We start from the raw sequence: 27,081 nt of genomic DNA, 5'->3' as shown, positions 1-27,081 counted from the left end.
GTTTAATCATTTCTTCTTTTTCTGCTTCATCTTTAAATTTTGATACATCGAAATATGTTATCATTCCTTCATAAAACTTCCTAGCATGATAATGCCAATCCAATACATGAATATTTTGAATATGAAAATCGATCAGATCTAACCAATATTTTAAAAATGCACATTCTACCAAAGCTTCATGATTTGATTCTGGTGAATATGAAGATCTCTTGGATATTGCCTGAAATAGAATAGTTGTTTCTTCGTTAATTGGATTACAAGGCTTGTATGATCCAATCATTAGAAAAAATTTGTCACTTTTTAAATGAACTACGATTTTTATCGACATAGTTAAAGATTTCTAGTGTTGTCTTTTATCGAATGGTAACTTATGAATTATTAAATCTGACACTTTACAAACTTTACATTTCTATCTCTTCATCTGAATGGTTAAGAAGATTTTCCTATGTTTACCTGCGTCCAAATAAAAAAAATGTCTATGAACAGGATCAATATAATTTTCCTTCTTTCAGCATGATATTATCTTGGTAATTTGATTAAGTCTTTGCCAAAACAAAACAAAAAAAAAAAAAAAAAAAAAAAAAAAAAAAGGAAAGTGGGGCTTCCAGGCACTTCGTGCCCTCTAGCCCCGAAGATGTTTAGTATAAAGCCGCTTTTTAACTTCACTTAAAATGCCACGTAAGCTACGTAAGAATATACGTAAGAGGAAGAGAGCATTGAAACATCCAATAGTAAAACTAACACCACAACAACAGTTGCAACAACAAATGCTGAATGACCCCACTATGTTGCAACAAATGTCAAGCAATCCTATGCTTTTAAACCGAGTTGTTGGTGCACAGAGTGGAGGTTTAAGAGCGGCACTTTTAGCGAAAATGGCAGGCTATGGTGGAGCTGCAGACGGAACAGCTTATAACCCTCAAAGTCAAATGAATTTGAGTTCACTCAAAAATCAAATAACAGATGTCAAAAAGTCAAACATAGACATACAGAAGCAAATAAGTGAAAACGAAAAGAAACTAGAATATGACAGACACACAAAGAAACTCAATGAGTTAAACGTAGAGAAAAAGAAGAAAGAAGAACAACTGAAAGAACTAAGTACAGAGGAATATGCGAAAAAAGTGTCAGAAAAAGCAGCAGAAGTAGCAAAAATGGAACAAGATGTCATAAATTTGAAAAACCATACTACTCGATATAAAGTACTGAAAGATGAAGAGATAAAACAAAAAGCCCTGAAGACATATATGGATAGCGATGAGTATAAAAAAGAAGTTGAAGCAAATGTAAAGGCAGAAAAACTTTTACAGTTGCAAAACCAAACCGTACAGTATGAAAACTTAGCACAAGAAAGTAAAAATAACGACGCAGCCATGCAAAAGGCAATGAAAAGCGCAGAATATATAAAAGCTAACAATGACTGGTTAGATGCCCAAGCCAACGCCAAAGCAGCCCAACTCATAGGGTCAATAAGGACAAAAATACAAGCGGATGAAGACAGTTCAAATGAAGCTTTAACAAATGCTGACTTTAAGAACGCCTTCGAAGCTCTTTATAGTAAGGTGAAACAAGTGAACGACTTCTCATCTGGAAAGAAACTGAAGTCTGAAGGTTTCGACAAAGAGTTAAGAGAAGTAGCACAAAATATGACGAAAATAACAGATGCAGCAACGAGACAGGTAGTTCAAAGTGCCTATGACGCCGTTAGAGCAACTGTTGTGAAAAGTCAAGAAAAAGAGTTACAACAGACCAAAACAGACCTAGTAAATGCTTTCTTAAAAACGAAAAGTCAGGTAGGACATTACGCTGCAGATGGAACATATGTGCCAGCTGGTGGAACTTATATACCACCAAACCCTCCAAGAGAAGCACCTGCACCAGGACTACCTAACACATTTACATCGTCACATGGACATAGACACAGGCATGCACCAAAACCAACACAACAACCAACAGTTCAAAACCCTGCACAACAACCACCTCCACAACCAACAGTTCAAAACCCTGCACAACAACCACCTCCACAACCAGCACAACAACCAACAGTTCAAAACCCTGCACAGCAACAACCACAAACAGAGCAAGGACATAAAAGAAGTAGAGAACAAGGAAACCAAGAATTCTTAAAAATGCTTAAAGAAGACTATGGTTACCCAGATAGTATTGACTTTAGTGACAGATATAAAGAAGCTATTAGAAAGTTCAAGGATGGAAATACTGACCCGAACCTATTTAGCTTTATGGCTCTGCACCAAAGGGGATATAATCTCAAACCTGGAAAATACAAGCTCGCTAAGGGATATGATTTAATAGCATATCATCCAAATGACATGAACGAATTTACTCCGAGATATTTGATGTCAGAGCTAAATGACAATTTAACTCTCTTCATGAAACGCGTAAAAAATAGAGACGGAACGAAAGAAGAAAGGTTTATGAGTCCGGATGACTTAGAAAGGGAACTTGTTGAAAACGGTCTCGGAATATATGAAATGCCAGCAGATGAGGTACAAGAAACTCCACAGGAAGAAGTTCAGATACAACCAGACATGGAAGAAATAGTTCAGCAACAACAGCTAGAAGAGCCTGAAGGAAACGAACAAGTCCTTCCTTTGGAAACTAACTTCACAGAACTAGATGAAGATTTGGAACAGCCGAAAAATCTTGACCCTCAACAAGAGTATGCGGAGAATATGGAATATTTCCAAGAGTCTAAAAAAAATTCGGCTGACATAGTAGAAGAATATCGAAAAATGTTTGCCGACATACAAAAGACTCCAACACCAGATGAAAATATTCAGCATAGAATGGAAGTACTGAAAGAAAATGTACACAAATACAACAACCCTTTTTACTTACGAGCATTTAACGTTCAATCTTTGGATGAACTCGGTGAAAATAAAAGGTTAAATTTCAACAAAACATATAGAAATGAAACATTGTTTAAAGTTCATTCAGAACCTAACCAAGATGGAAACAAACCTACTTTTGTTTCTGCAGACTATGGAACTACAATGAGATGGGGTCATAAAGCTAACCCGGATAGGTGGTTCATAAACTTACAACCACAATTCCAAGAAGTTGTAGACGCAATGGAATTGAATGGTGAACGAGATATAGCTGGTATTTTAAGCGCGGCTTTAATGCCATTGAAAGATATGAAACATGCAGATATTTTGAACCAGTATGAAATGAACATGGCTGATGGAAATATAACACCTGACGTTCTAGAACATTTATCTCAAAGAACTACACAGAACCATAGAGATGGTATATTTGGCGAAGAGTTTAGAAAGAAAGTTATGGACAGAGAAGGAAGAGAACCTATTGTACATGACCTTGCAAACGAAAGTTTACAAAATGTCATAAAAACTTACTTTGCAGACAATGAACCGAGAAGGGATGAATATTTAAGTAAACTCAAATGGACAGTACCAAATGAAATGTTAGTATTGAAAAACATGTTCCTTGACAAAATAAAACCAACTACAGAAATAAATGACGCAAGACTGAAACATTGGGTAAAAGCTTTCCCATTCACAAAAGATATTATTGGTAACATGGAAAGAAAACCAGAATGGCTACAAAAACATATATTTGGAAACGAGCATATTCCATATGGACAAGCTCTGTTTGAAGAGCTTGAACCGGAAACTCAGGAAAGAGTCATGCAAACAATAAGCGACGACTCAAATACAAACTATGACAAACTCTTTCTAGGATATAGGTTACCTGAGATGGGCGACCAGAGCCCAAAGGCAAAAAGGACATGGAAAATTTGCAACATACTAGATGAACATAATGCAAAGATGCAACAACTTCAAGCAGAGGGCAAGTTACCAAAGCGACACCAAAGAAGAAGAGTAGAACAAAGTGAAAGTAGTGAAGAAGTAACTTCATCTAGTGAAAGTAGTGGCAATGAAGGAAAAAGAAGAGTTAAAAACTCAGTCAGGAAGAAAGTAAAGCTTGGTCGGAGTGGGTTCTATTATGACATATAAATCCAACTATTCTATATTTTTACCCATATGAAATGTACGCCGCTCAGAATATAACGCCAACAGTTTTGGATGCCATGAATGGAAATGTTTCCGAATGGTATAACGAATGCGACAATGCCATTAGAAGGTCAGAAATAGTTCCTGGAACTTACGAATATACAACTGCTGTTTCTTATGGAAACGTAGGTGAGTTTGGAGAAGGTTCTTCAACAACAGTAGATATTGCTTGCGACAGGTTTCATATAATTTCTATTGACAACTCTTTCTTATACGTGGAACAAGACATTGAAATAAAACCTTCTGCCAAGTTGTCTGACAAGAAAGGTTGCAATGGAATTTTCTATGTCGGATACCAATATGCTCCAGAAGTTTTCATGGGATATAAGATATATTCTAACTCTGACTTAGTTCAAACAGTAACATGGGCAAACTATGAATGGTTCGCTTTGAGAAACTCAGTACAACCACAAGCTAGAGAACAAACAGACCAGTATGCAACTATTGAGAAAATAAGAAGACTTGACCCTAACGTTCCAGGAGTTTATGTTGACCTTTCTGGACAAACTGCAGCAGCAGTAACCAAAGTAAAATTGAAACTTAGAGTTCCTTTGTCATCTTTCCTCATCTTCAGGTTTTTAAGATACTTGCCAAACTGGGCAGGAAAAATTTCTATCGAACTTACTCCAAGCAAAAATAACTTAGTCATTGCACCAACACAAGACCCATTCAGCATTGCTGTAGCTGGAACTGGTGGAGCCAAGTTCTGTGACTTTTGCAAAGACAAAGTTGACCTAAACTTTGGTTTCTCAAACCTCAACACTGAAGTAAACTACTACTTCAATGCTGCTGGAACTGCTTGGGACCCAGTTAAGTTCACATGCGAAAAATTTGAATGCAAGAGAATAGAAAGCAGACTTGCAGTCTATATGTTGGACCCAGATATTTCAAATGCTTTAGCTGCCAAATATATTGCAGTTCCACTTATGTTCCCTATACACCAAATATCTGTCAAAGACTTTGCAGGTGAAGTTGGAAACCAAAGTGCTGACCCAGGTGCAAGAACAGATATTGCCTTAACAACTGCAATGAAACATGCAGATACTATGTTTGTACTGTTCAGACGAACTATAAATGACTATTCTTGTTTCTACAACCCCGGTATTAAATATCATATAAACATAGATGGCAAATACTATCCAAGAGAAGAATATTCTACAGTTGAGGATATGAGGTCATACAACTTGACATTAGATGCTATGAACTTTAACAACAACTTCACAACAACCATTAACCCTGAAATGCAAAGTTCTATTATGCCATATGTGAAAGTATGGACCCATACAGGAGCTCAAAACACTCAATATACAAATGGAGACCGTTCAAACTTTTGGCTTGGCATTCCATTTGCTGACTCAGAAGACTTTATGGGTGGTATTTCAACTGTTGGTACAGTTCAAATACAATATACTGGTGACAGAGACGGTCCAGATGAATTGAAAGCAAAGAAGTTTACAAAACCAATAGCACTTTTCACGGAAGATGCTCTTTTGAAGATTCGTTCGATGAAACCTGCTGGGGCTCCTCAGATTGGTATAACGACAGCTTCCATCGAGCAGATTTTGGCAGCAGGTCAGTAAGTTGTTCTTGAACTGACTTCTCTCCGTCAAATATTGACAGTACGCCAGTTTTGACATAGTATTGTATTATAAACTTACCTTTAGAAATATCGGTCAGTTTTGTTGTTATATTTTTGTCAACGTCAAGAACTTTCACCATTTCAGTTATACCAACTTTCTTTGCTTTATGAAAATATTTTGGTTCAGCAAAGACTGCTATTCTATAACATTTTCCATTGTTTGTATAAAGAACTATTCTATCAGTGTATTTGTATTGTTTGTGTGTGTAAACTTTGTTTTGCTTCAATTCGAAGAGATACTCAAATACGTCCATCTTTTTATTCTAAGTAAAATGTCATTTCCGAAAAATAGAAGCGTAAGTGTTTCAAAAGGTTTAATGGCGGTGGCAGATGTGAAGTTAAATTCACCAACTCAAACAAACAGTCAAAGTGTTGTTGTCAATGTCAAAGAAAGAGATGTTGAAGTGGGGAAACCATACGAAGACGAAGATGGTATAACAATAGTTCCTGTAAAAGAACAACCAACATATCCTGAAGTTAGCAGAGACTTAAGTTCTGTTGCAGATATTCGAAATGACTACCAACAACTTAAAGACAAACTTAAAACTCAGGAGAAGATTTGTCAAGCTTTGGGTATAATGTTAAACTTGGTTGAGCACAACCCTGTAAAAGTGAACTCATATGTCATCGCACCTCATGAAATTTTGAAAGAATTATTGAAACTTTTGACAGAGGCAGACGATATAAACATCAAAGAAATAGAACCCGACATTGCTTGCTGTGGTGTTTCATATAATGTCATTGACAAGATATACGTTATGAAAGGAGGTGAAACGTTGAACTTAAAATATAGTTTCCCAGACGTCATAAAAATATTTGACGACCACAACATTTCATTAAAGTTTGTTTGCTAAGTAAAAATGTCAAAACTTCTTGAAAGATGTTTGAAGAAAAACAATATAGACTTTATTTCATGTAAAGGACTTTACACACTTTTGAACGATATGAAAGACCCTGTTTTGTTTGTTCGTGTAGACAAAGGAAAGTTCTATGTCTTTACAAAATATTTGAACTTCTTAGACAGAGAACTTCAAGAAACGCCATGTGAAAGTTTAGATGAAGTTCTTCTCCACTTTCAGAAAAACTTTTAAATATATGTAAATGGCAGAAGACATAGTGGTTTATACTATTACGACTAAAAACCCTGAGTCATATAATTCTATAACAACAAACTTACAAAGTCCTCAAGGACGATATTGTAAACTAACCTTAAACACAATGACGACTAAAGCCTGTTTTGCTCTTTTGACACCAGAAGATTTTATTGTTGTGAATGGTAAAAAATACTCCTTTGAAGATACTTACTCAGATATACCACCAACAGGTTTTGTTGACTTATTTAATACTTTAAGGACGGATGTAACATGTGCTGCAACTAGAGCAGGTTTCATTATGTTTGGATGTCCGACTGAGTTTAGTATAAACGATATGAGCTATAAAACAAAACTTATATCTGGTTTTTACTACCAACAGTTTCCTATAACAGGAAAAGGTGTCATACAAGGAATGTCTGTTCCATTGACTTTAAGCACACCTATTTTATATATTGTTTCAAACTTAGGTTCAAAGTGCTATTCGAATGTCGACAGAAACTACTATGACCAAAAGATACTCATGCGTATAAACAACACTTTCTCTGCTGGTTTGCCTATTGTTCATTCGAATGCAGAGTTTTCAGCTTTAGTAAACTCAAACACTTTAGCAAACATAAACTTAACCTTAGTTGACGCAAACTTTGTTCCTGTAAAACTTTTATGTCCTATGTATTTGTCAATGACGGCAGAAAGTTTCGAATTGGAAGATGCAACTGGTGAAAGTATTGTACTACAAGAACAACTTCAACAACAAATAGCTCAAGAACAACAAATGCAACAAATGGAACAAATGCAACAACAAAGTCAAGAACAACAAATAGCTCAAGAATAAAAAAAATATTTTTTTTTATTTTTATATAAAAAAATGTACAGAATAGACGTTTCAGATTTTTATGACTTCCAAGCCTTCAGAAATATGTGTCCATTTAGAGACTATAACAAAGCAGTCGAGAATTTGAAACGCTTAGTCATTTATGTCGACTCTGCCCCAGAATGTTATGTCATGAAAGAATGGGATGTAGTCTTTAACAAACCTAAAGCGACAATAGTTTCAGAACAAGAATGTAAACAGAAACTTAAGAAAATAAAAGTTGTACAAGTTGGTATGAAGATGTTAGATGCTTGGGATATCTTATTGTCAAAACTTGAAGATTTTTCAGTTCGTGGTATAAAGTTCTATACACCTTCTCCAAACTTCTATTCTATCTTCACTGGATATAAATACGAACAAGTAGAATGGAAAGAAAATGTTATAGAAGCTTGGTTAGACCATGTCAAAGAAATTATATGCAATGGAAACGAAAGAGTCTATGAGTATATCTTATGTTGGTTTGCAAACATCTTACAACATCCAAGTGCTAAAAATGAAACTGCTCTCATCATAATTGGAAAACAGGGAACAGGTAAGAACACTTTCTTTACAGATATCTTATGCAAACTGTTAGAGGGCTATTCGAACCCGAATATGACAAACTTAGAAAACATCTGCGGTAAATTTAACTCTTCAATAGAGAATATGAAACTTATAGTATGTAACGAACTTCAAAGTATAGATACAACAAAAGTTTTGAACTCAGATGCTTTGAAGAGTCTTATAACAGACAAAGTTGGAGTTGTTGAAAGAAAGTATAGAGACCAAAGAGTTTGTGAAAATGTTGCAAACTTCGTCATGGTTTCAAACAATGCTGTTCCGATGAAGTTAGAAAGTTCTGACAGAAGATATGTAGTTGTCAGAACGTCAGAAGCTCATATGCAAGATACAGAATATTTTGACGACTTAGCAGAAACTTTGACATCTGACTTTTACAACCACTTGTTCTCATATTTCATGACATTAGATATTTCTAAGTTCAATCCAAGACAAATTCCACATACCGAAGAGAGACAAACATTGTTAGAAGCAAACAAGAGTGTATATGAACTGTTCATAGATGAAACTGACTTTGAGTGTTTAGATGAAAGGTCATTGTACGATTCGTATAAACAGTATTGTCAAGAATATGGTTATATGACAGCGTCTAAACGAACATTCTTGGCAAATGTCAAAAGTCTTTTAGACGTACAGAATGGTGTATATACAAAGAAAAATTTTTTCTGAGTAAATTTTAAAAAAAATATTTTTTTTATCCGATAGAAAAGATGACGAAATTCATCTCAGTCAACAAGTACATGTCAGGACTTAAAGAAGAACTAGACCCATTCACATATTTGAATGTTTACTTCTACCATTTTGAAAAGTCTACATTTGACAAAGTTTGGAACATCGAACCAGTTAAGTTTGCTATTGTGACTAAAAATGGTGCGAAATTTGAAGACTTAGACATAGAAGGTTTGTTAACAGTCAAAGAAAGTTTTGACAGAAGGTTCTCAAACCTTAAAGAAGGCAAAGCATACAAACTTGTTATACCTTATGAACCAAAGAAAGCAGACGACTATGAATATTATGAGTCTAAGATAGTTGAAGTTCAAGGTAAATTGGGTAAAAAGATTTTAGAGTCTAAGCCGGTGTTTGCTCCTAAAGAGGAAGAGAACATTGACATTGACCCAGAAATGTTCTAAAAATAAAATTTTATTTTTACATGTCAAATTTCTTTTTCTCTGGAACTGGTTCTTTCTTCTCTTCTTCTACTTTCTTTTCTTTCTTTTCTCTCTTCTTCTTCTCTGGTGGAGTTATGTCAAACTTCTCAGAACCATATTTTTGTAAAAGTGCTTTGTCATTTAATAGCTCTTCTATTCTGTTTTCTATTTCATTTTCAAGAACAGCGCATGTGTCTTCTTTGCATTCTAAGAAGTTTTGTTGGACTTCATCTCTCCAAGAGGCGTCATCTCTGTCAACAAGTCTGTCATTGACAAATTTTAAGACTTCTCTGCTTAAGGTTTTATGGTTCTTGTCATATTCCCAGAAACAGAACTTTAGAACAAATTCCCCTTTCTTGTTTACACTATGTAAGATTTTATGGTCGACAGATGTTTTGCTGTCGAAAAGCTTGTCTCGAATATAGATAGCGAAATCGCTAGACATTTCCTAAAAGATAAAAATTTTAATTTTTCTAAAAATATGTTAGAAAAAAAGTTTGCTGACATTGACAAGAAATTTGAGAATGTTTTAAACAAGAACAAGAGGAAGTTGGAAAATGCTCAGATAAAACCCATACATGACAAGTTCCTATTTGCTCAGAATGGTATAACAGGTCTAATTGCACCGCCTGGGTCTGGTAAGACTTTCACTTATCTTAAAATGGCTGCACAACAACAAGAACTAGATGAGAAGAACCCATTCTATGAGTTAGTTGTCATTTGTAGTACTTCGGGTCAATTTGACCAAACAGTCAATTCGTTCAAAGATATTATAAAAAAGTCTAAGTTAGTATGTATAAAAGATACTGAGTTGTTAGATTGGATAAAGAAGTACCAAAGAAGAGTTTTGAAGTACAATGCTATAAATGAGTATGTCAATTCTAAGTTTAAAGACCCAAATGAGGAAATGCAGAGAATATTAGAGAAGAAACACTTCAGAAACAAACAGAAAGAGATAGAATACATTTCGAAGAAATTGCAATCTTACGATTGGAAGACTTACCCTCATAGATGTCTTCTTATCTTAGATGACTTTGCTTCTCATCCTTTGTTAAAGAACAGAGAACAAGACATGTGTCGAATTCTTAAGAAGCTCAGACACTTTAACATCTCTGTTGTCATTTGTGTACAGACAGCAAAGAGTTTAAGTAAGGATGTAAAGAGAATACTTACTGATATTGTACTTTTCCCCGGATTGTCCGAAGACGATTTCATGGAACTTATGAAAGAGTCCATGGCAGGTAAGTTTGACAGATATGAACTATGGGAGAAGTACAAAGTCATACAAGACCCTCATACTTCTTTCAGAATTCACATCTACGCAAACAAAGTTCAAATTGTAAAAAGTCAAGCGTAAAAATGTAAGTGTTTGAGTCTTAGTCTGTTGTGGTGCTGCAGCTTTCGGTTCTTCTGGCTTTGGAATGGACTCGGTTGGTGGTACGTCACTCATTCGTTTGTGTCCTGTCGGAAGGAAGGACTTTTCCTGTCGGAAGGAAGGACTTTTCCTGTCGGAAAGAAAAACTTTTCCTGTCGGAAAGAAAAACTTTTCCTGTCGGAAAGAAAAACTTTTCCTGTCGGAAGGAAAATTTTTTCCTGTTGGAAGGAAAATTTTTTCCTGTTGGAAGGAAAAATTTTTCCTGAAGGTCGGCCAAAAAGTTCTCAATTTTCGAAAATTTGAATGGTTTACGGACGGACAACTGGAAAAATTTTTCCTGTTGGAAGGAAAATTTTTTCCTGTTGGAAGGAAAATTTTTTCCTGTCGGAAGGAAGGACTTTTCCTGTCGGAAAGAAAAACTTTTCCTGTCGGAAAGAAAAACTTTTCCTGTCGGAAGGAAGGACTCGGAATGCCAGAAGGAAGGACTCGGAATGCCAGAAGGATTTGACAAGCCAATTTACCATCTAGAGCTACCTGAGCCATCTTTGGTGTCAAGCTTGAAAAATAAATGGTTCATTTACTCTTCCTCTTTGAAGTTGTCAAAATACTCTGTTATTTTTTCTTTCAGTAGCGGCAAATCTTCTTTGAATGTAAGTATTGTACAACCTTTAATATCATAGTGTGTTTGAGGTAAAGTATCTTGAACTATTTGTTTCACATCTTCATTTGGTGTCATTGAAATCGGTAAGTTTTCGCGATAGAACCAATTTCTGTTAGATTTGTAAATCTTAGCAAGGTCGTAAAAGCTTTTGTTGTTTCTTCTGACTAAATGCAACATAACCATATCTCTGTCTTCTTCATTTTCCATCTCTTCAGTATAAATCATATACTTATAGTTCTTTTCCTTTCCTTTTGGTACCGAACGTGGTATTCTTTTCTGTATGTTTTTGTCTTTTGCTTCAAGCTTGTTCTCTAGCTCTTCACGTTCTTGTCTATGAATTTCATCTAACATCATGAAAATATAACAAGCGTAACGAGGTGAAGCCCACATTGCAACAGCATTTACAAGAAGTCTATGTACATACCAACCTCTCAAACCATTTGGCAAATTTTGACGATTTTCGTACGGAATCTCGACCCGCGGTTTTCTACCGGTCGCAAACATATGAGGAAATTCTTCTAAAAGTTCTTTTGTCTGTTGGTTTTCAAACCAATGACGTGCTTGCTTTGTAGAACGAAGAGCATTCAAAATTCTTTGCATTTGGTACATGTCATCTTTGACCGAACGAATGAGACGTAACTGTTTGTTATATTGTATGTACTCGTATTCTTCATTTATGGCTTCATGAACGATAGCAGGTGTTGTGTTCTCTGTTGTTGTCATATCTGTCTTTACATACAAAATAAAAAAAATATTTTATAAAAAATTAGCGTTATTTTCTTATTTTCACAAAAGACCAAAAATAAACGCTTTACATGTATTTTTCAGCAACTTCGTCAAGAAGTCTGTAAATATACCATGCATAACGAGGTGAAGCCCACATTGCTATTGAACTAACTAGGAACTTATGAACATATATACCTTTTAGATACGATGGTAAGTTTTGTCTGTCTTGGTACATCTTTTTAAGTTCTACATGTTCGAACTCACTCAAAAGTTCTTGTGTGCTATTTAATTCAAACCAGTCTTGTGGTTTCTTGGTATCTGGAGCAAAACATGCTGTCAAAATACTTTGCATTTGGTACATGTCATCCTTGACCGAACGAATGAGACGGAGTTGTTTGTTATATTGTATGTACTCGTATTCTTCATTTATGGCTTCATGAACGATAGCAGTTGTTGTGTTCTCTGTTGTTGTCATTTCTGTCTTTACATACAAAATAAAAAAATATTTTATAAAAAACTAGCGTTATTTTCTTACTTTCACAAAAGACCAAAAATAAACGCTTTACATGTATTTTTCAGCAACTTCGTCAAATAATTTTATAGCACTATCTATCTCATCTACTTCAAACGTTTCTTTACCTTTTATGGGAGCACCATACATTTTCTCAAACTTTTCAAGTAGTTCTGTTTCAGCAGCTCTCATATCGTTAACGAACACAACCTTGACTCTATTGACTATACTGTCATATCTTTGAGTTATATTAAATGTTCTTCCTATCTTATATCTCTTTGTATTGAAGTCCTTCGGTTTCTGAACGATGTAAAGTAAGCCTTCACTGCAACGTTCAGTATCGAATGAACCATATGTTATGAAATTATATCCAACAACTGGGTCAATCCAGAACAAAACTACTGGTATAAGACTTTTGTCTATAAGATATGCTCTTGTTCCATAGAATCTTACTGATATCATAAGCTCAGGATTTCTTGTCAAAATTTTCTGAGTTGAAGCATTTTTAACCCAGTCGTGGGATGTTTTCTTTTCAGATAGTGTTAAAATGTCTGACAAAGAATATTTCTTGTATTTCTTTGAGTATCTTACGTTTAAATCACCAATTCTAACCACTTTGGTCTCATTGTCTATCTTTTTAACTGTTTCAAACTCAGTGTTTGTCATTGTCTGTCTTTACATACAAAATAAAAAATATTTTTTTAAAAAAACTAACGCTATTTTTTTTATTTTGTATAAAAGATATGATTTCAGGGATTTTTTTGACGAAGTGTCAAAGTTCTCTTCGTAAAAAAATAACAGTTATATAATGAAATTTGGTCATTTTTTCACGATTTCAGGGATTTTTTTTACGAAGTGTCAAAGTTCTCTTCGTCAAAAAATAACAGTTATATCATGAAATTTGGTCATTTTTTCACGATTTCAGGGATTTTTTTTACGAAGTGTCAAAGTTCTCTTCGTCAAAAAATAACAGTTATATAATGAAATTTGGTCATTTTACTCAGACAAAAATATATTTTAGGTGTCACCAGGTCCCTCGGTCCCTCGGTCCCTCGGTCAACTAACATCTTTTTGAAAATGGTGACAACATGACATTTTGACAACAACACAGGAAATAAACTTCATCGTCAATGTTTTGTCAAGACTTCAGGGATTTTTTTTACGAAGTGTAAAAGTTCTCTTCGTCAAAAAAATACAGTTATATAATGAAATTTGGTCATTTTACTCAGCAAAAATATATTTCTACCATAAAGTTTCACAAGCGTTTTACATGGTATATGTTGTGATGGTTCATGACTTTAAACAGTTTTGTAGCTTCTATTTCTTCTGTCAGTATGTCAAAAGTTTTCACAATGCCGAAAGTTTCTTTATATTTCTTCTTGACATCTGAAAGAAGGAAATCGTCAGCAGTTGGATAGTTTTTGTTCAGAAATGTCAACATGTCCATTTTATCTTCTGCTGGTTTCTCTGCTTCTTTCTTTAAGTCAGCATAGTCGTTTCTCATACGTTCTATCTCTTTGACGGAGTAGTTATATTTCCTTGTTGCTGCTTTACATTTTGAACATTGTGGGTTCATTTTAGCATTGTACATTGAAACCTTACCTGCAAGTATGACTAAGGCGTAAATGGTTTTCTTTAACTCAAAGGCTGCTGGTTTTATTTGTCCGTTCCATACTTTACCTCTTCTATCTTTATCTCTTATCTGCCATACACATTCAGCAACTAACGAAACAAAGTTGTCGTAGGTCTTAAACTCCTCCGATTTATATATGTCAATGAAATATACCATATCGCAGTCTTTGTGGTTGCAATGAAATCCAAGAAACTCATAGTTTACATTACGTATGAACTTCTTTATTTCAACTGAGTCAGTTGGTTTCACTTCTATTTCATCGAATTCAGGAATAGTGAGTTTTTGTTGTTGGATTTCAGGAAGTTTAGGTAGATGTTCCACCAGGTCCTGCATTTCATAAAGATACTGTTCATTTGTTTCATCTTTTGCACTACAGTCTAAATCTCCTTGGAGAAGTTCCTGCTTTATCTTCTGGATTTCTGTTTCGAAAGTATATGAAGAAGGAATGAAGCTTTTCATCTCTACTAACATTGATGTTGGGTTCATGACTAAAGAGTTTGGTGCTGTTGTTGCTAACATGTTCTTACAATAAAAATAAAAAATATTTTTTTAAAAAAACTAACTTTATTTTTTATTTCGGGAAAATTCATGAGTTTTGGTTGAAAAATACGGTGAACCAAAAGTGGCTCGACCTCAAAACAAGCATTTTGTGAAGAATATACCAACCCGCCGAAAACAGCGGGTTGCTTTTTATACAAAATTCAACGGGTGACAAAACATTTACGAAGAAGTTTATTTCCTGGACTGTTGTCAAAATGTCATGTTGTCACACTTTTTCAGAGAAGTTCGTTTAACCGAGGGACCGAGGGACCGAGGGACCTGGCTCCACCTAAAATATATTTTTCAATACTTTTTCAGCACTTTTCCGTAGTTGTATATGAAAGACAATTCGAGATAAAAGTCATAGTACAATGGAATAATATGCTGCACACCATTTGTTGTGAACCAAACTTGAAAGTCAGAGAAACTGTTACTAGGTGGTTCGTAGAATTTAGAAGCAAAGTCATAAAAGTCCTTACCGATACATAGAAAACCATTGTTGCTTGAACTGAAACTTGCATGACACATAACATTTTGAGGGTCAAACACGTTTCTATAAACTGTCAAATCTGCTGGTGGAGGTATAAATTGAAATGGACCATCTGGTAGTAATGGTTCGTTCTGGTTTAGTAACCGAAGAAATTGTGCCCAAGAACGTTTGTCTACTTTCCAAAATAAAAACTCTGTATCTCTTGGAGGGTTAATTTCAATCTTTTGAAATGAAACGGTGGAGTTCATCTTGTCATATTCTAGTTTCAGATAGTATGTTCCATTTAGTAAAGAGTCGTATTTTTCTTGAAATTCCCAATAATATTTGTTTATTTGAGTTTGAAAGTCATTTAGAGTTTTCTCAAGACTTTCGTCTGAACGAACCGTAAAGATCCTCATTTCGTCAAATTTTTCTATTAGACCATCAGAACCTTTATACTGGCCATGAAAATATACTGCGAACATAAACGCGTTAGTTCTATTTGAAAACAAAACTCTTCTAAATCCTATTGCCTTTGCATCTGAAGGACTTTGAAGCCAACGAACTGGATAGTCAAACCTGTAAGCTCGGGATGAAATTTCTTCATCTGAAATATTTCTACCAGCATTTGTAAAGATATAGTCTAACGGTTTTGTATCTGCTACTTTTGTTCTTTGTTTTTCAACCTGAAGCATTTAATATATGTAAAAATATATGGTTTAAAAAACGTTTTTACTTCATGCAATGTTTTATTTCATGCAATGTTTTATTTCATGCAATGTTTTATTTCTGTGCCGTCTTCAAGTATGCCCCAGTACTTACGTTTGGAGAGGACATGAACTTCGGAAAATACCTTATCTAGCTTAAAACAGCCCATCTTTTCACCGACCATTCCCATTTCAATGAGTTTGTTATAGCCTTCTTCGTTCGTCATGAGTGCGTCGATGTTCTCATAGTAAACCTTCACTTTGGATTTGACTTCGGAGAAGAATTTGTTGTAGTTGTCAAGGACTGCCTTTGCGAACTGAGGGTAAGACCAATGTTCGACAATAGGTTTTAATGTGGTTACTAAGCCATTTTGACCTTGAGTAAATTCGTACTTCAAAACAAAAGGAGAAAACCTTTCAACAAAGTTGTCGACCTTCTCATAGTGTTTACTCTTCATCTTTTGAGGTTTCTTAATGGAATATCCCCATGTCGAATTCATAAGCAATTTGAGTGTCATTGCAAGTTTGGGGTTTGAAGCTTTCCTAATATCATACAGTTGTTGTATGACTTTTCCAACTGTATAGTTCCTTCCCGGGAACTCACCGTCTTCGTTTGGAATTCCAGTTGGAATATATTGGACAAACCTCATGTACGCAGCGTTAAGGTCGACATAGTATATTTTTTCATCTGAGTCGAACTTGTCGCAACCAATGGGTCCAGTTTTTGGAAATTCAAGCGAGTCTCTTATCTTTTGAGAAACTTCTCCTGTTATCTCATAAACATCGTCAAAGCAACCTGTTTCATATAAAACCTTCTGACCTAACTCTGATGCTCTCCAATACAATTTGACGTCAATTGGATGCCTCAATGGAAGTTTGTTTATAGCATCTTGAAGTTCTTGCAACCTCATTGGAAGTTCTTCTGGTTCAGGTTGGTATCCGAACAATCCAACTCCTTTTGGAACTGTGTACTTCTTTTGTGCTATAACCTTGTCTGGAACAACTTTTGGTCTTACCAACAATGAAAAGTTTGTTTCGTCTTTTGGTACAAAAGTTTCTGTCAGCTTGTCATCTGGAATTGGTTCCAACAAGCCTTTCTCGAAAAGAATGTTAACAGCTCTGACAATGTTGCACTTACCTTTTCCGAACAATGGGTTTGTAAGACTTTCGTTCAACATGAAGTGGTTGTGGACAAGTACAATCTTCAACCATGGTAAGTCTTTGTCAACAACATAGTCGTCATGTGAAGAACCTTTCTCAGTCGGAATATTAACTCGGATATTGACATTTGCCAACGGTGCAATTTTTGCCAATTGACCTCTGAGAATGTACCTTGTCTTCACACATGACTCAAGATACTTCATTTTCTCATCTGTAACAAGACCAGAGTTCCTGAGACATGTAAGAATACAAGGTTCATTGACAATTGTTTCAATTGAATTGTAAATTCCATACCTTGTCAAGTCAATGTCAGACTTATTTCTGAACGGGAAGTATCCAGCATGTTGTCTGACTGCTTGAGGGTTAGGTTGGTACCATTCGAACTTGACACTTGCAATTCCTTCAATTGCATTCAAAATGTCTGAGTCGGAGTCAACCATTTGTTCTCTCTTTGTAGTCTTGAAAGCGTCAAGAAGCATTGCAGCTGTTGTGACATTGCCATATGCATAGTAAATGTGACCATCCAAATCTGTTATGGTCAATCTGAGATTGTATCCTTTCTTATTTCCGTCTTGTATGGCAGCAAGTACTCCCATGAAGCCTTCTTTGTTCTTTCCTTCGTCAAAGTTTACTGTAAAGGTTCGACCGGATGTAATTTTACTTCGAACTTCACGATACTTTTCATATGCATATCTTGTTCTTTCCATGGGAGCATGTGCGTCTTCACCCTTTCCTTTTTTCCGTCTCAAAGGATGCAATTGTTCGTCATGTTTCCAGTAGAATCTGGCAAAGCCGTCGTGTCCTTCAACTTGAGGTTCAGTAACATCGAAAGGCATGTCCATAAGACGCTCTTCTTCTAACCTCTCTAGTCTGTTTGGATAATTTGCGCGTGCTGTTTCCAGGTCCATTTCATAGCGAAGACCAGACAGTTTGTCATAGACTTTTATGGGTCTTCCCTTCCTATATTTAAACTTCTTCGAAACTCTCCAACCATATCTTTCTAACTCTGCTTTTATTCTAGCAGACCTTCTGTCCATTCTATATGGGGGCATTTTTATAAAAATAAAAAAATGTTTTTTCCTTTACTTTACATAACCACCTGCTACCATAAGTCTTTGACGCCAACCCATACCAGCTAATGAAGGTTGACTTGGTTTAGTTTCCAAACTAAACTTTGGTTTTGGTTTATCTTCAGTTTTTGGTTTCTCTTCTTCTATCTGTTTTTCGTCACTTTTCGGTTCCGCTGACTTTACCTCACTTGCAGGTCTAGTTGTGTCGTCAACATCTTCATAAATATCATATGCCATTTGTTGTTGTTTTCCTTTCAACTTTTTGTGTTTGTTGTAAAGTTTAGAATATTTTGACTCTAAGTCAATGAGATGTTCTATAATGAACTGTTGGTCAGTGAAGTAAACTTTTCCATCTGTTGTCTCGAAAGCTCCTTCAGACTTCAATATTTTATTTGTGAGAGTCTGTTTCTTTTTTGAGATACTTGCCGTTCCATTTTTATGAAAAGTGACTTTGTAGTTAGAGTTTGTATTTCCAGACCTGGCACTTTCTATTATTGAATTTTTCTCTTCATCTGTAAGTTCTTTGACAGGTTTTGACAATGGTTCTGAACTTTTTGTTTGTGGTGTCAAATCTACCGTTTCAACTTCTTCGGTCATTTCATCTCAGTAAAAAATTTTAGTTTGGTTTGTTTTCAACTGGTTGTTGTTGTTTTTTAAGTCGGTCTAAAACTTCCTGAGGTATAGGAAGAACTTGACAAACACGTGGTGGTGTAACTGCTGGAAGTCGACAAATCCATCTTGAACCCATTTGTCTTAAAGCTGTATTGTTCATTTCATCTCAGTAAAAAACTTTACATTCCCCAAGTTTGAGGTGGTTGAGGTTGGTTGTTGTTTACCCACTGTTGTGCATGGTTATATCCTCTGTTAAAGAATCTTTCACCTTGGTCCATATAGTGTCCTGCTTGGTTATAGTAGTCATTTGCTTTGTTATAATAGTTTCCTGCTTGTCTTCCTACATTGTCCATCCATCCTTGAACTTTTCCTCTTGTTTCAGGATTTGGAATAAGATTTGTTGCATCTCGTGCTACATCCCAACCTTTCTGTACAGTTTGTATAATAGGTTGTGCTTTCTCTTTCAGTATACCTAATGTACTCAAAATCTTCCTTCCAATTCCAAATGCACCTCTGGCTATTGTTCCCACTGCGGGCAAAAATCTGGATGCGACTCCTGCTAATGCGCAAATAAACCCATTTCTTATGGGTTAAAAATGACGAATTCAAACAAGGACCCGTATGTTTCTAAAGCGACAAAGAAAGCACTCATGGTAAAAATCTTTAGTTCAACACCAAATGCTTGGTTTATGGATATCTTGGAAAACATTCCGAGGTATAGAGAAGATGGACCACCATACTGGCTAATATTTGTTGGTCAAAACACAAGATACTGTGAAGCCATACCATTATGGTCTAAAAATATTTTAGATGTGAAAACTGCTTTGACAATCTTCGTTGACAAATACCATCCAACAAAACTGACATCTGACTGTGAAAGTTCTTTCAAATCAGACGATATTAAAAACTATCTGCGTTCAAAAAATGTAAACCAATATTTCATTGTCGACCAAAACCATTCTGCTCTTGGTGTCATTGACAGTTGTATAAAAATCTTAAGAGACTTAAACCAACCACAAGGTGGTGAAGCAAATGAAATGTCATATGACGACAAATATAGACACTTCTCCATGGCAAAGATGAGACAAGTTTTAAATATTTACAATAGCCGTAAACAAAAAGGTTTGGGAAACCACTCCCCCGAAGAAATGAAAAACAACCCTGACTTAGAGAAAGACTATATATTTAATAGTTTAGTCAAAAGAGACAAACAAGAAAGAATGCCGGGCTTCAAACTTAAGAAAGGCGACAAAGTAAAAATAGAAATACCTAAACGCGACCCATATGAAAATACTATTGACTATGACAACAATGGGAACTCGACAGGTACTCACGTTCGTGTTCGTAAAAATAGAAGAAAGTATACAAGAGAATATTATGAAGTTTTAGGCAAACATGGCAAAATGTACAGACTGCAAGCAGAAGATAAAACTACTATTGTCAGACCTCGTTTCAAACTTGTCAAAGTTCAAGGTGGTATACTTTCAAAGACAGTTCCTAACAAATATAAGACAACTCCTGACGAATATGCTAAAGAAGTTGAAAATGACGACTAAGCAATTCTATACCATGCGTAAACTGTCATGTAAGGTGGCATGTAGTCTTTACTTTGTCCCGTTGTTTGCGTATACCCTGAAACGCGATGTATATGGTTTCCTCCTCCCTCAGTGTTACTCCAGAAACAATTTATAGCAAACTTAACGTTGTCTTTAACATCATATCCTTTACCTTTTGTCATTGCTGACCAATCCCAATATCTATGCTTATGCCAACCTGCTTGAGATGTACTTAAATCTATGTAGTGACTGTGTGCAGGTAAATTTTCACCTGAAATCGTTTTACTTCCACCTGTTTCCTTTGAAGAGTTTGCACAATACAAAAACCTGTCGACTATTTGAGTCCAAGTTCCAAAACCAAGTACTACTTCTGGTCTGGTAGAGTTCATTGACGTATAAATAGAGCCTATAGGATATACTGTTTGAAGTATTTCTGTCTTTAACGTTTGAAGCTCTGTTTTGTCAGCTTTTTTATCATATAAATCTTGAGCAGTGAATTTAACTTTGTTTTCATCCTCCATGACAAAAACATTTCTACATCTAATGTATTTCATCGTTGTTATGTCTTCATCCGATGTTAAACCTTGTGGAAAGTTAGGAGGTTTCCAATATAATACATCCCCACCAGTTTCTTCAACCGTTCCTTCAATATTTTCTATAGCAACAGTTGTGAAGAAGTCATGTGTATGTCCAACGTCACTTTTCCTGTTTAAGGTTTCTTGTAAGTTTGCAATATTTGCAATGGTATGTGTATGTCCAACGTCACTTTTCCTGTTTAAGGTTTCTTGTAAGTTTGCAATATTTGCAATGGTATGTGTATGTCCAACGTCACTTTTCCTGTTTAAGGTTTCTTGTAAGTTTGCAATATTTGCAATGGTATGTGTATGTCCAACGTCACTTTTCCTGTTTAAGGTTTCTTGTAAGTTTGCAATATTTGCAATGGTATGTGTATGAGTCTTTTTAGAATATTCGTTTTCAGCTCTTGTCACTTCACTTGACATTTTATTGTCAACATATGTTTTGTCTGCTAGTTCAGGATGAGTATGTTCTTTCGTTGCATAAGCTTTGTTAGCTCTTTCTTCTTCTTTTGCTATTGCATCGTCTACATATTCTTTGTCAGCTTTGTTGTCAATATCTGCTTTCAAAAGAAGTTCTTTTATAGGTTTCTCGTTTAAAGTTCCTTTTGTTGGATTTATACAAACAGTATGGTTCTTACTGTCTTGAAACAGAAACTCGTCTGTCATTGGGTTTATCGTCAGTTTTAAGTTTCCTTCTTTCAATGACTCAGATATCTTAGAATAGTTTGAAAAGTTTGTTGTGTTCTTATTTAGAGCTTGTATAATGAGTTGTCGGTTGTGTTGTATTTCTCTCATAGACGCTGTTTCATTTGACATTTTTATTCTAGATAAAATATGCTTCCAATAGAAAAAGAAACTTCTAGAGTTGCTACAACTAAACCATTAGATGAACTTTTACGAATGTCGGTCAAAAGTTTGAGACAGAGACCGTAAAGCATGAAGGCTATCGTTTTGACTACCCATTAAGATGGTTAAGAGACCCATCCGTCACAAAAGCTGTTGGCTTTCGTAGAATGAAGTTCATTTCAGAAGCCATACATGGTTTCCCATTTACGGTCGGTTTTGAAATTCGATACTATAACAAAGAAAAACGTACGTATGAGAAATTTGAACAGGGAAAACTTTTACAAGTTAGTTTGCTTGTAAACTTAGAAACAACTCTTCAAGCTTTTCAAGAAAAAATAAACGATATCTATCTCGAATATGCAAAACAGTACAACATTGACGAAGGAGAGTACCATCTCGATATTATATATGACAGGAAAAATGCAACTGTTAAAATCAATAGAATAGAAGACCTTGGAGAAAACGTTTATATTTCTACAAAATATAACAACTTGGCATGGTATAGATTTTTGAGGATGTTAAATCAGCCTGCAGAATATCCAGTACACCCAGACTTTTATGAAGTCGAAAACCCTAATGGAACATATGAAAATGTTTTCGACTCAGATGCTATTATAGTTCATGCTTCATTTTCTGGCGCCCAAAACTCTTTTTTATGCTTGGCAAATGACTTTTACGAAAAACCTACAAAGCTATATGAACCACCAAGTGGAAGTATTTCAGACTTTCAAGTATGGTTTACAACAGATGGAAGAAAGAGAATAGTTCCATTATACCATGCGTTTTACTTAGAACTTAGTCTCATATACAACTACTATCGAACGGTAAAAATATAATTTTTAATACGGTTGAGGTGTTGGATTTGGTTGCCAACTAGACTGTGGTGCAGGTTCAGGCTGTTGTATAACAGGAGCTTGTTCTTCTGGTTCAGGGTCTTTAGGTATAATACCAACAAACTGACCTACTCTTTTACCTATATTTTTGACTCCGTTCCAAATTCCTCTTCCTACGGTTTTTATTCCATTCCATATACCTCTTCCAACTCTTCTGAAGAAGTTTCCAATACTACTGAAGAAACCCATTTACTATATGTAAAAATCTAATGTCCACCTAGTCTCTTACGTTTCCTGTTGAGTTCCATAGCATTCTTTAACTGGAGCTCATACATTCTGTTTCTCCTCTGGTAGAAAACATATTCTGGGTCAACTCCTGTGTTCGCGTCATCTGCATAGAGTTGTTTATATCCCACTTCAGGGTTTGTATAAAACTCTTTCCATCTCATATTTGCATACCATGGTGGCAAACCTAACGCAGCGTCATTTGACATGGCAGTTTGCATTTGTACATCTGTTGGCACTTGACCATAGTTTGCCATTGCAGTTTGTATTCTAACTTCATTTGGAATATTCTCTGGGTTTGGTTGTCCAGGTTGCTGTGCATTTGCTAAGTTCTGTGCGTCCATTTAATATTAGATAAAAATATCTCTTACGAGTACATATGCTGAACATTTGCAGGCAATGGTTCATCTTCATATTCTCTGTACTTTTCTGCCACGTCAAATAAATAAATGACACAATGGAAAAAACCTAAAACAAGTAGTCCTATTTCAAACCACATTTACTTACTAGTAAAATTTCTTTGTTATGACACTTTCTCCGGTTTATAGGACCTCTCTCATATTCTATCTTGTCATATCTAAACTCATAGTCATGTATGTCCTCTAACCATCTCATGACACTTTCCAAACCACTTTTATCGGATGTAAAGTAAAAGCATGGATGGTTATGTAAAACGTCTAAAGTTTCTAAAGAGTCTCTCAAAGTCCAGTCTACTTGGTATTGAAAATCGTATGTGTTATAGAACGGCGGGTCTACTATAAAGAAAACATTTTCCTTGTCTTTAAATTTTTCATACAACTCTGTCCAATGACATCTCACAAACTCTATACCCTCAATATATTTTTCTATGTTCTCTTTGAAAACATTTGTATAGTTAAGATATAAAACGTTTGACATAAGTGTTTCAATGTCATGAACTCTTATAGAACCACTATATAATAGTCTAGCAGATATACTATCCCAGTCTATATACTCTGCTTTTTTCAAAACCTCTCTGACAATATTTTTCTTATCTAATGGTATACGTTCCATCTTACCTATAGGTATCTTTTCTTTTAACTCTTTCAATATTTTGTTTGTGTCTGGTATATGTTTGAGACGGTTCATATAGTTGTCGAAGTCATTGCATATAATCTTTGAGTCTGGGAATACGGTATGGCACAAATGGGATATATAGAAACTTCCACCGAACAAGTCTACAAATGTTAGACCATTCGGTAGTTTCTTAAGTTCTCTCAATAGAATATCTTTACATCTACTCTTATTTCCAAAGAAGGGTAACGGTGGTTTTGTAAAATTCATTTTATATTTAATAAAAATGTTTTTTTCCTGAAAAGTGACAGAAAAGTGACAAAACATGAAAACTACTCGGTTAAGGTCTTGTCGGTTTTGTAAAATAACCATCCTATCTTGTTAAGACTTCCTGGACTGTTGTCAAAATGTCATGTTGTCTCATTTTTTCAGAGAAGTTCGTTTAACCGAGGGACCTGGTGTTATACTAAACATCTTCAGGGGGCTAGAGGGGCGCAGCCCTGGAAGCCCCACTCCTTTTTTTTTTTTTTTTTTTTTTAAAACAATGCTCAATATTGTTAATATAGTATTTTTAACTTGAAGAAAATGTTTTTATGCATAATTTTTATATATGTACATAATCAAACTTTGTAGGATAGTTATTCCTTAATAAAGGGATATTATTTTCACGAAATATCAAATATCGATTCTATCTATTTATATGCATTATTCAATATGTGAGTTTTGATTGTTTCATACATATCGATTCTATCTATTAATAACGGTGGAAATTTGATCTAACGATCCAGAAAATTATGATGCAATATATATGTACAACTGCATTATTAAAGTTCTGAATGAATGAACATTGATAGTTGATACACTTCTTATAGGAAATGAAATTTCTTTCAATATAAAAAAATAGCAAGTAATAAATTAAGAATTTCTATGATTTTTCATTTGAATCCTCTGAATTCTGATATTTTTCAATATCATCTAAAAACTCTGAAGAAATATCAGCAAGATCTTGGAAATCGCTATCAGCGCATGATTCAATTTCTTCTATAATAGAGTTTTCATTCAAAAATTCTTATATTTGATGCGTCATTAAAGGTGTTTTAAATAAATTAAACAATGAAGCAACAAATTCAACTGAATCTGCTGAATCTACAAAGCTAGATATAACACCTAATACACCAGATGATAAAATAAATTCTGGATTAATTAATAAGTAAGAAACCGTGCTATTTGTATTCCTAAACTATAAGGATTTTCATCAACCATTGCAATAAGTGCTGATATAAATTCATTGCTATCTTTTAAAATAATTTCTAAATGTCTGTGATTTCTTTTGCATAAAGCAACTTCTGCATCACAAAGGGTATTAAATAGTTGTGAGTCTTTGCATCCAATTATTCTTTTAAATATAAAATCCGATGGAGGAACGCCAGGTTATTTATTATTGCAAATAATATTAATAATCAAATTTAGAACATCTGGACTATTAATATCCATCCATTTAAACAATATTGATATTAATTCTTTATCAAATTGAACATATTAAATACAGCAAAAAAATTTAATAATATTTGGATCAGCAATAGTATCAATAAATTTAATGTGGATTGTTAAGAATTAGTTGATTAAATCTGCTAAATTATAGTTTTTGGTCTTATACCAAGAATTTTAAGCATTAAAACATTGCCATTTGGATATAAAACTACTAGAATGATCTTATTCATTGTATTATTTAGTATTTCCCTTAAAATTTCTAAATTTATTGTTGAATAATTGTCTCTGATGTGTCTTAGTCTTTTAGAAGCTCAATGATTACGCTAAAAATGTTGGAAATCGCAAAACAATTGTTTCCTTCTTTGAGAAATCCAATGATTACATTTAAATTATCATCTTGGATAAATATTAAACGATTACAATTAGTGTCTTTTGCGCATGCTCTAAGTAATGCAGATGCTCCTTGTACAATATTCACAAATTCTGATTGTAAATTATGAATGATATAAGAGGATCTTCAATGTTTTGATTGATAACTAATGAAATATTTTGTGATAATATTTGTATTATTACGTTGTATTGTGAATCTAACTGTTTTTCGTCAACAATATCTGAAATTGAAATATTATTTATGGCCGAAATGCATTTTTCTAACTGCAAAATATCATCATCGATTTCAGCATTTCTTTCTATATCATTTTGTACATGATTTTTCTTTTGATTTTCTTCAAATTTCCCATAATGTAACAAGCGAAATGTGGATTTAAGTCAAAGTTGATATGTTATTCCATAATTCATTACATTATTTGATATTATTGTTCCTTACAATCATTTATTTTTGTTTTTATTAACTTTACAAAATTTATGAGTCGGGGAATTGTTCTGAACTACGAATATATGAACAAGAAGTTAAAGATAACAAAGTGTAACTTCATCGGCTACGTGTATTGTGCACTCTTGTCGGTCACAATGTGTCATTCTGGGAGACATTGCCTCTGCATGTCTCCCAGAATGACACAATCTTATGCAATCTTATTCTGATTGCAAAACTTTTACCCGCAAAAATGCATAATATACTCATATCCATCTGTTAATGTTCATATGAGTCTTATTATCTCAATATTAACTATAAAAATAAGTTTTCTAATAATTTTCATCTTTTTTCTTTTTTACATATTTTAAATAACTTTTCTCGTTTACCAAACTCCTTTACCGACTTTCTGCGCTACGTCCACATATAAACCTGTGATAAAAACGCATATATGCGCACTTCATATTTTGATATCATTATATATTAGCAGAAAGCTTAGATTTATAAACCACACCTCATAAAGTCTCATTATATCGCTATCTAAGCGTTCAAAACCTATTTTCCCCACGTAATCTGATTCTTCTGGCACAAGTGATTCGATTTCTGCTGCCAGTTCGTGAAAATATGCATCACATAACGAGATAAATGCGAAATAATACACTCTTGTCGGTCAAAGTTTTGCAATCAGAATAAGATTGCATAAGATTGTGTCATTCTGGGAGACATGCAGTGACAATATCTCCCAGAAAAGAGACACTGTGACCGACAAGAGTGCACTGTAGCACTTTGTCGGTCAAAGTTCCGCAATAAGTTTCTGAT

The 27,081-nt window shown here is 34.6% G+C and overlaps 18 protein-coding genes and 2 pseudogenes across 20 annotated transcripts, besides 2 other annotated features; 8 read left to right on the top strand and 12 right to left on the bottom strand.

The window, feature by feature from the left end:
- Nucleotides 1-560: 560 nt before the first annotated feature.
- Nucleotides 561-648: a terminal%2Cinverted (terminal inverted repeat of Maverick-3 transposon ID:TVAGG3_0131160).
- Nucleotides 561-21,531: a mobile genetic element.
- Nucleotides 672-3,998, top strand: TVAGG3_0131330 (protein of unknown function, DUF4106 family; the record flags this gene model as incomplete). The annotated part of the gene is made up of 1 exon (XM_051223940.1): nucleotides 672-3,998. One exon carries the CDS (start codon nucleotides 672-674, stop codon nucleotides 3,996-3,998), a length of 3,327 nt encoding a protein of 1,108 aa, XP_051108926.1.
- TVAGG3_0131320 (protein of unknown function, DUF4106 family) lies at nucleotides 6,012-6,548 on the top strand (the record flags this gene model as incomplete). The annotated part of the gene is made up of 1 exon (XM_051223939.1): nucleotides 6,012-6,548. One exon carries the CDS (start codon nucleotides 6,012-6,014, stop codon nucleotides 6,546-6,548), a length of 537 nt encoding a protein of 178 aa, XP_051108925.1.
- On the top strand, nucleotides 7,201-7,620 carry TVAGG3_0131310 (uncharacterized protein; the record flags this gene model as incomplete). Its single annotated transcript, XM_051223938.1, has 1 exon — nucleotides 7,201-7,620. The coding sequence occupies one exon, from the start codon at nucleotides 7,201-7,203 to the stop codon at nucleotides 7,618-7,620; it is 420 nt and encodes a 139-aa protein (XP_051108924.1).
- Nucleotides 7,654-8,173, top strand: TVAGG3_0131300 (uncharacterized protein; the record flags this gene model as incomplete). Its single annotated transcript, XM_051223937.1, has 1 exon — nucleotides 7,654-8,173. A coding segment is annotated over one exon (520 nt), but the record flags the coding sequence as incomplete, so codon positions are not given.
- On the top strand, nucleotides 8,254-8,886 carry TVAGG3_0131290 (Poxvirus D5 protein-like family; the record flags this gene model as incomplete). The annotated part of the gene is made up of 1 exon (XM_001320480.1): nucleotides 8,254-8,886. The coding sequence occupies one exon, from the start codon at nucleotides 8,254-8,256 to the stop codon at nucleotides 8,884-8,886; it is 633 nt and encodes a 210-aa protein (XP_001320515.1).
- On the top strand, nucleotides 8,928-9,347 carry TVAGG3_0131280 (protein of unknown function, DUF4108 family; the record flags this gene model as incomplete). The annotated part of the gene is made up of 1 exon (XM_051223936.1): nucleotides 8,928-9,347. The coding sequence occupies one exon, from the start codon at nucleotides 8,928-8,930 to the stop codon at nucleotides 9,345-9,347; it is 420 nt and encodes a 139-aa protein (XP_051108922.1).
- Nucleotides 9,364-9,810, bottom strand: TVAGG3_0131270 (uncharacterized protein; the record flags this gene model as incomplete). The annotated part of the gene is made up of 1 exon (XM_001320482.1): nucleotides 9,364-9,810. The coding sequence occupies one exon, from the start codon at nucleotides 9,808-9,810 to the stop codon at nucleotides 9,364-9,366; it is 447 nt and encodes a 148-aa protein (XP_001320517.1).
- Nucleotides 9,847-10,722, top strand: TVAGG3_0131260 (protein of unknown function, DUF4106 family; the record flags this gene model as incomplete). The annotated part of the gene is made up of 1 exon (XM_001320483.1): nucleotides 9,847-10,722. The coding sequence occupies one exon, from the start codon at nucleotides 9,847-9,849 to the stop codon at nucleotides 10,720-10,722; it is 876 nt and encodes a 291-aa protein (XP_001320518.1).
- Nucleotides 11,318-12,124, bottom strand: TVAGG3_0131250 (KilA, N-terminal/APSES-type HTH, DNA-binding family; the record flags this gene model as incomplete). The annotated part of the gene is made up of 1 exon (XM_051223935.1): nucleotides 11,318-12,124. One exon carries the CDS (start codon nucleotides 12,122-12,124, stop codon nucleotides 11,318-11,320), a length of 807 nt encoding a protein of 268 aa, XP_051108921.1.
- Nucleotides 12,213-12,602, bottom strand: TVAGG3_0131240 (KilA, N-terminal/APSES-type HTH, DNA-binding family; the record flags this gene model as incomplete). The annotated part of the gene is made up of 1 exon (XM_051223934.1): nucleotides 12,213-12,602. The coding sequence occupies one exon, from the start codon at nucleotides 12,600-12,602 to the stop codon at nucleotides 12,213-12,215; it is 390 nt and encodes a 129-aa protein (XP_051108920.1).
- TVAGG3_0131230 (organellar and viral DNA polymerase type B) lies at nucleotides 12,690-13,304 on the bottom strand (the record flags this gene model as incomplete). Its single annotated transcript, XM_051223933.1, has 1 exon — nucleotides 12,690-13,304. One exon carries the CDS (start codon nucleotides 13,302-13,304, stop codon nucleotides 12,690-12,692), a length of 615 nt encoding a protein of 204 aa, XP_051108919.1.
- On the bottom strand, nucleotides 13,894-14,790 carry TVAGG3_0131220 (organellar and viral DNA polymerase type B; the record flags this gene model as incomplete). The annotated part of the gene is made up of 1 exon (XM_001320487.1): nucleotides 13,894-14,790. The coding sequence occupies one exon, from the start codon at nucleotides 14,788-14,790 to the stop codon at nucleotides 13,894-13,896; it is 897 nt and encodes a 298-aa protein (XP_001320522.1).
- Nucleotides 15,115-15,975, bottom strand: TVAGG3_0131210 (uncharacterized protein; the record flags this gene model as incomplete). Its single annotated transcript, XM_051223932.1, has 1 exon — nucleotides 15,115-15,975. The coding sequence occupies one exon, from the start codon at nucleotides 15,973-15,975 to the stop codon at nucleotides 15,115-15,117; it is 861 nt and encodes a 286-aa protein (XP_051108918.1).
- On the bottom strand, nucleotides 16,047-18,185 carry TVAGG3_0131200 (DNA/RNA polymerases family; the record flags this gene model as incomplete). Its single annotated transcript, XM_051223931.1, has 1 exon — nucleotides 16,047-18,185. The coding sequence occupies one exon, from the start codon at nucleotides 18,183-18,185 to the stop codon at nucleotides 16,047-16,049; it is 2,139 nt and encodes a 712-aa protein (XP_051108917.1).
- On the bottom strand, nucleotides 18,231-18,815 carry TVAGG3_0131190 (phage tail repeat-like family; the record flags this gene model as incomplete). The annotated part of the gene is made up of 1 exon (XM_051223930.1): nucleotides 18,231-18,815. The coding sequence occupies one exon, from the start codon at nucleotides 18,813-18,815 to the stop codon at nucleotides 18,231-18,233; it is 585 nt and encodes a 194-aa protein (XP_051108916.1).
- Nucleotides 18,835-18,990, bottom strand: TVAGG3_0131180 (uncharacterized protein; the record flags this gene model as incomplete). Its single annotated transcript, XM_001320488.1, has 1 exon — nucleotides 18,835-18,990. One exon carries the CDS (start codon nucleotides 18,988-18,990, stop codon nucleotides 18,835-18,837), a length of 156 nt encoding a protein of 51 aa, XP_001320523.1.
- Nucleotides 19,010-19,410, bottom strand: TVAGG3_0131170 (annotated as a pseudogene). Its single transcript has one exon. A coding segment is annotated over exon 1 (401 nt).
- Nucleotides 21,532-21,798: 267 nt separating the features above from the next.
- On the top strand, nucleotides 21,799-22,274 carry TVAGG3_0131150 (annotated as a pseudogene). Its single transcript has one exon. A coding segment is annotated over exon 1 (476 nt).
- Nucleotides 22,275-22,649: 375 nt separating this feature from the next.
- Nucleotides 22,650-22,892, bottom strand: TVAGG3_0131140 (serine threonine-protein phosphatase family; the record flags this gene model as incomplete). The annotated part of the gene is made up of 1 exon (XM_001320489.1): nucleotides 22,650-22,892. The coding sequence occupies one exon, from the start codon at nucleotides 22,890-22,892 to the stop codon at nucleotides 22,650-22,652; it is 243 nt and encodes an 80-aa protein (XP_001320524.1).
- A 17-nt stretch (nucleotides 22,893-22,909) lies between these two features.
- On the bottom strand, nucleotides 22,910-23,272 carry TVAGG3_0131130 (uncharacterized protein; the record flags this gene model as incomplete). Its single annotated transcript, XM_001320490.1, has 1 exon — nucleotides 22,910-23,272. One exon carries the CDS (start codon nucleotides 23,270-23,272, stop codon nucleotides 22,910-22,912), a length of 363 nt encoding a protein of 120 aa, XP_001320525.1.
- Between the last annotated feature and the right edge of the window lie 3,809 nt (nucleotides 23,273-27,081).

The sequence above is a fragment of the Trichomonas vaginalis genome, chromosome IV (assembly GCF_026262505.1).
Source record: "Trichomonas vaginalis G3 chromosome IV, whole genome shotgun sequence".
Taxonomy (NCBI): Eukaryota; Parabasalia; order Trichomonadida; family Trichomonadidae; genus Trichomonas; species Trichomonas vaginalis.
Note: the sequence above shows the minus strand (reverse complement) of the source record. Positions and strands in the feature narration are given on the sequence as shown.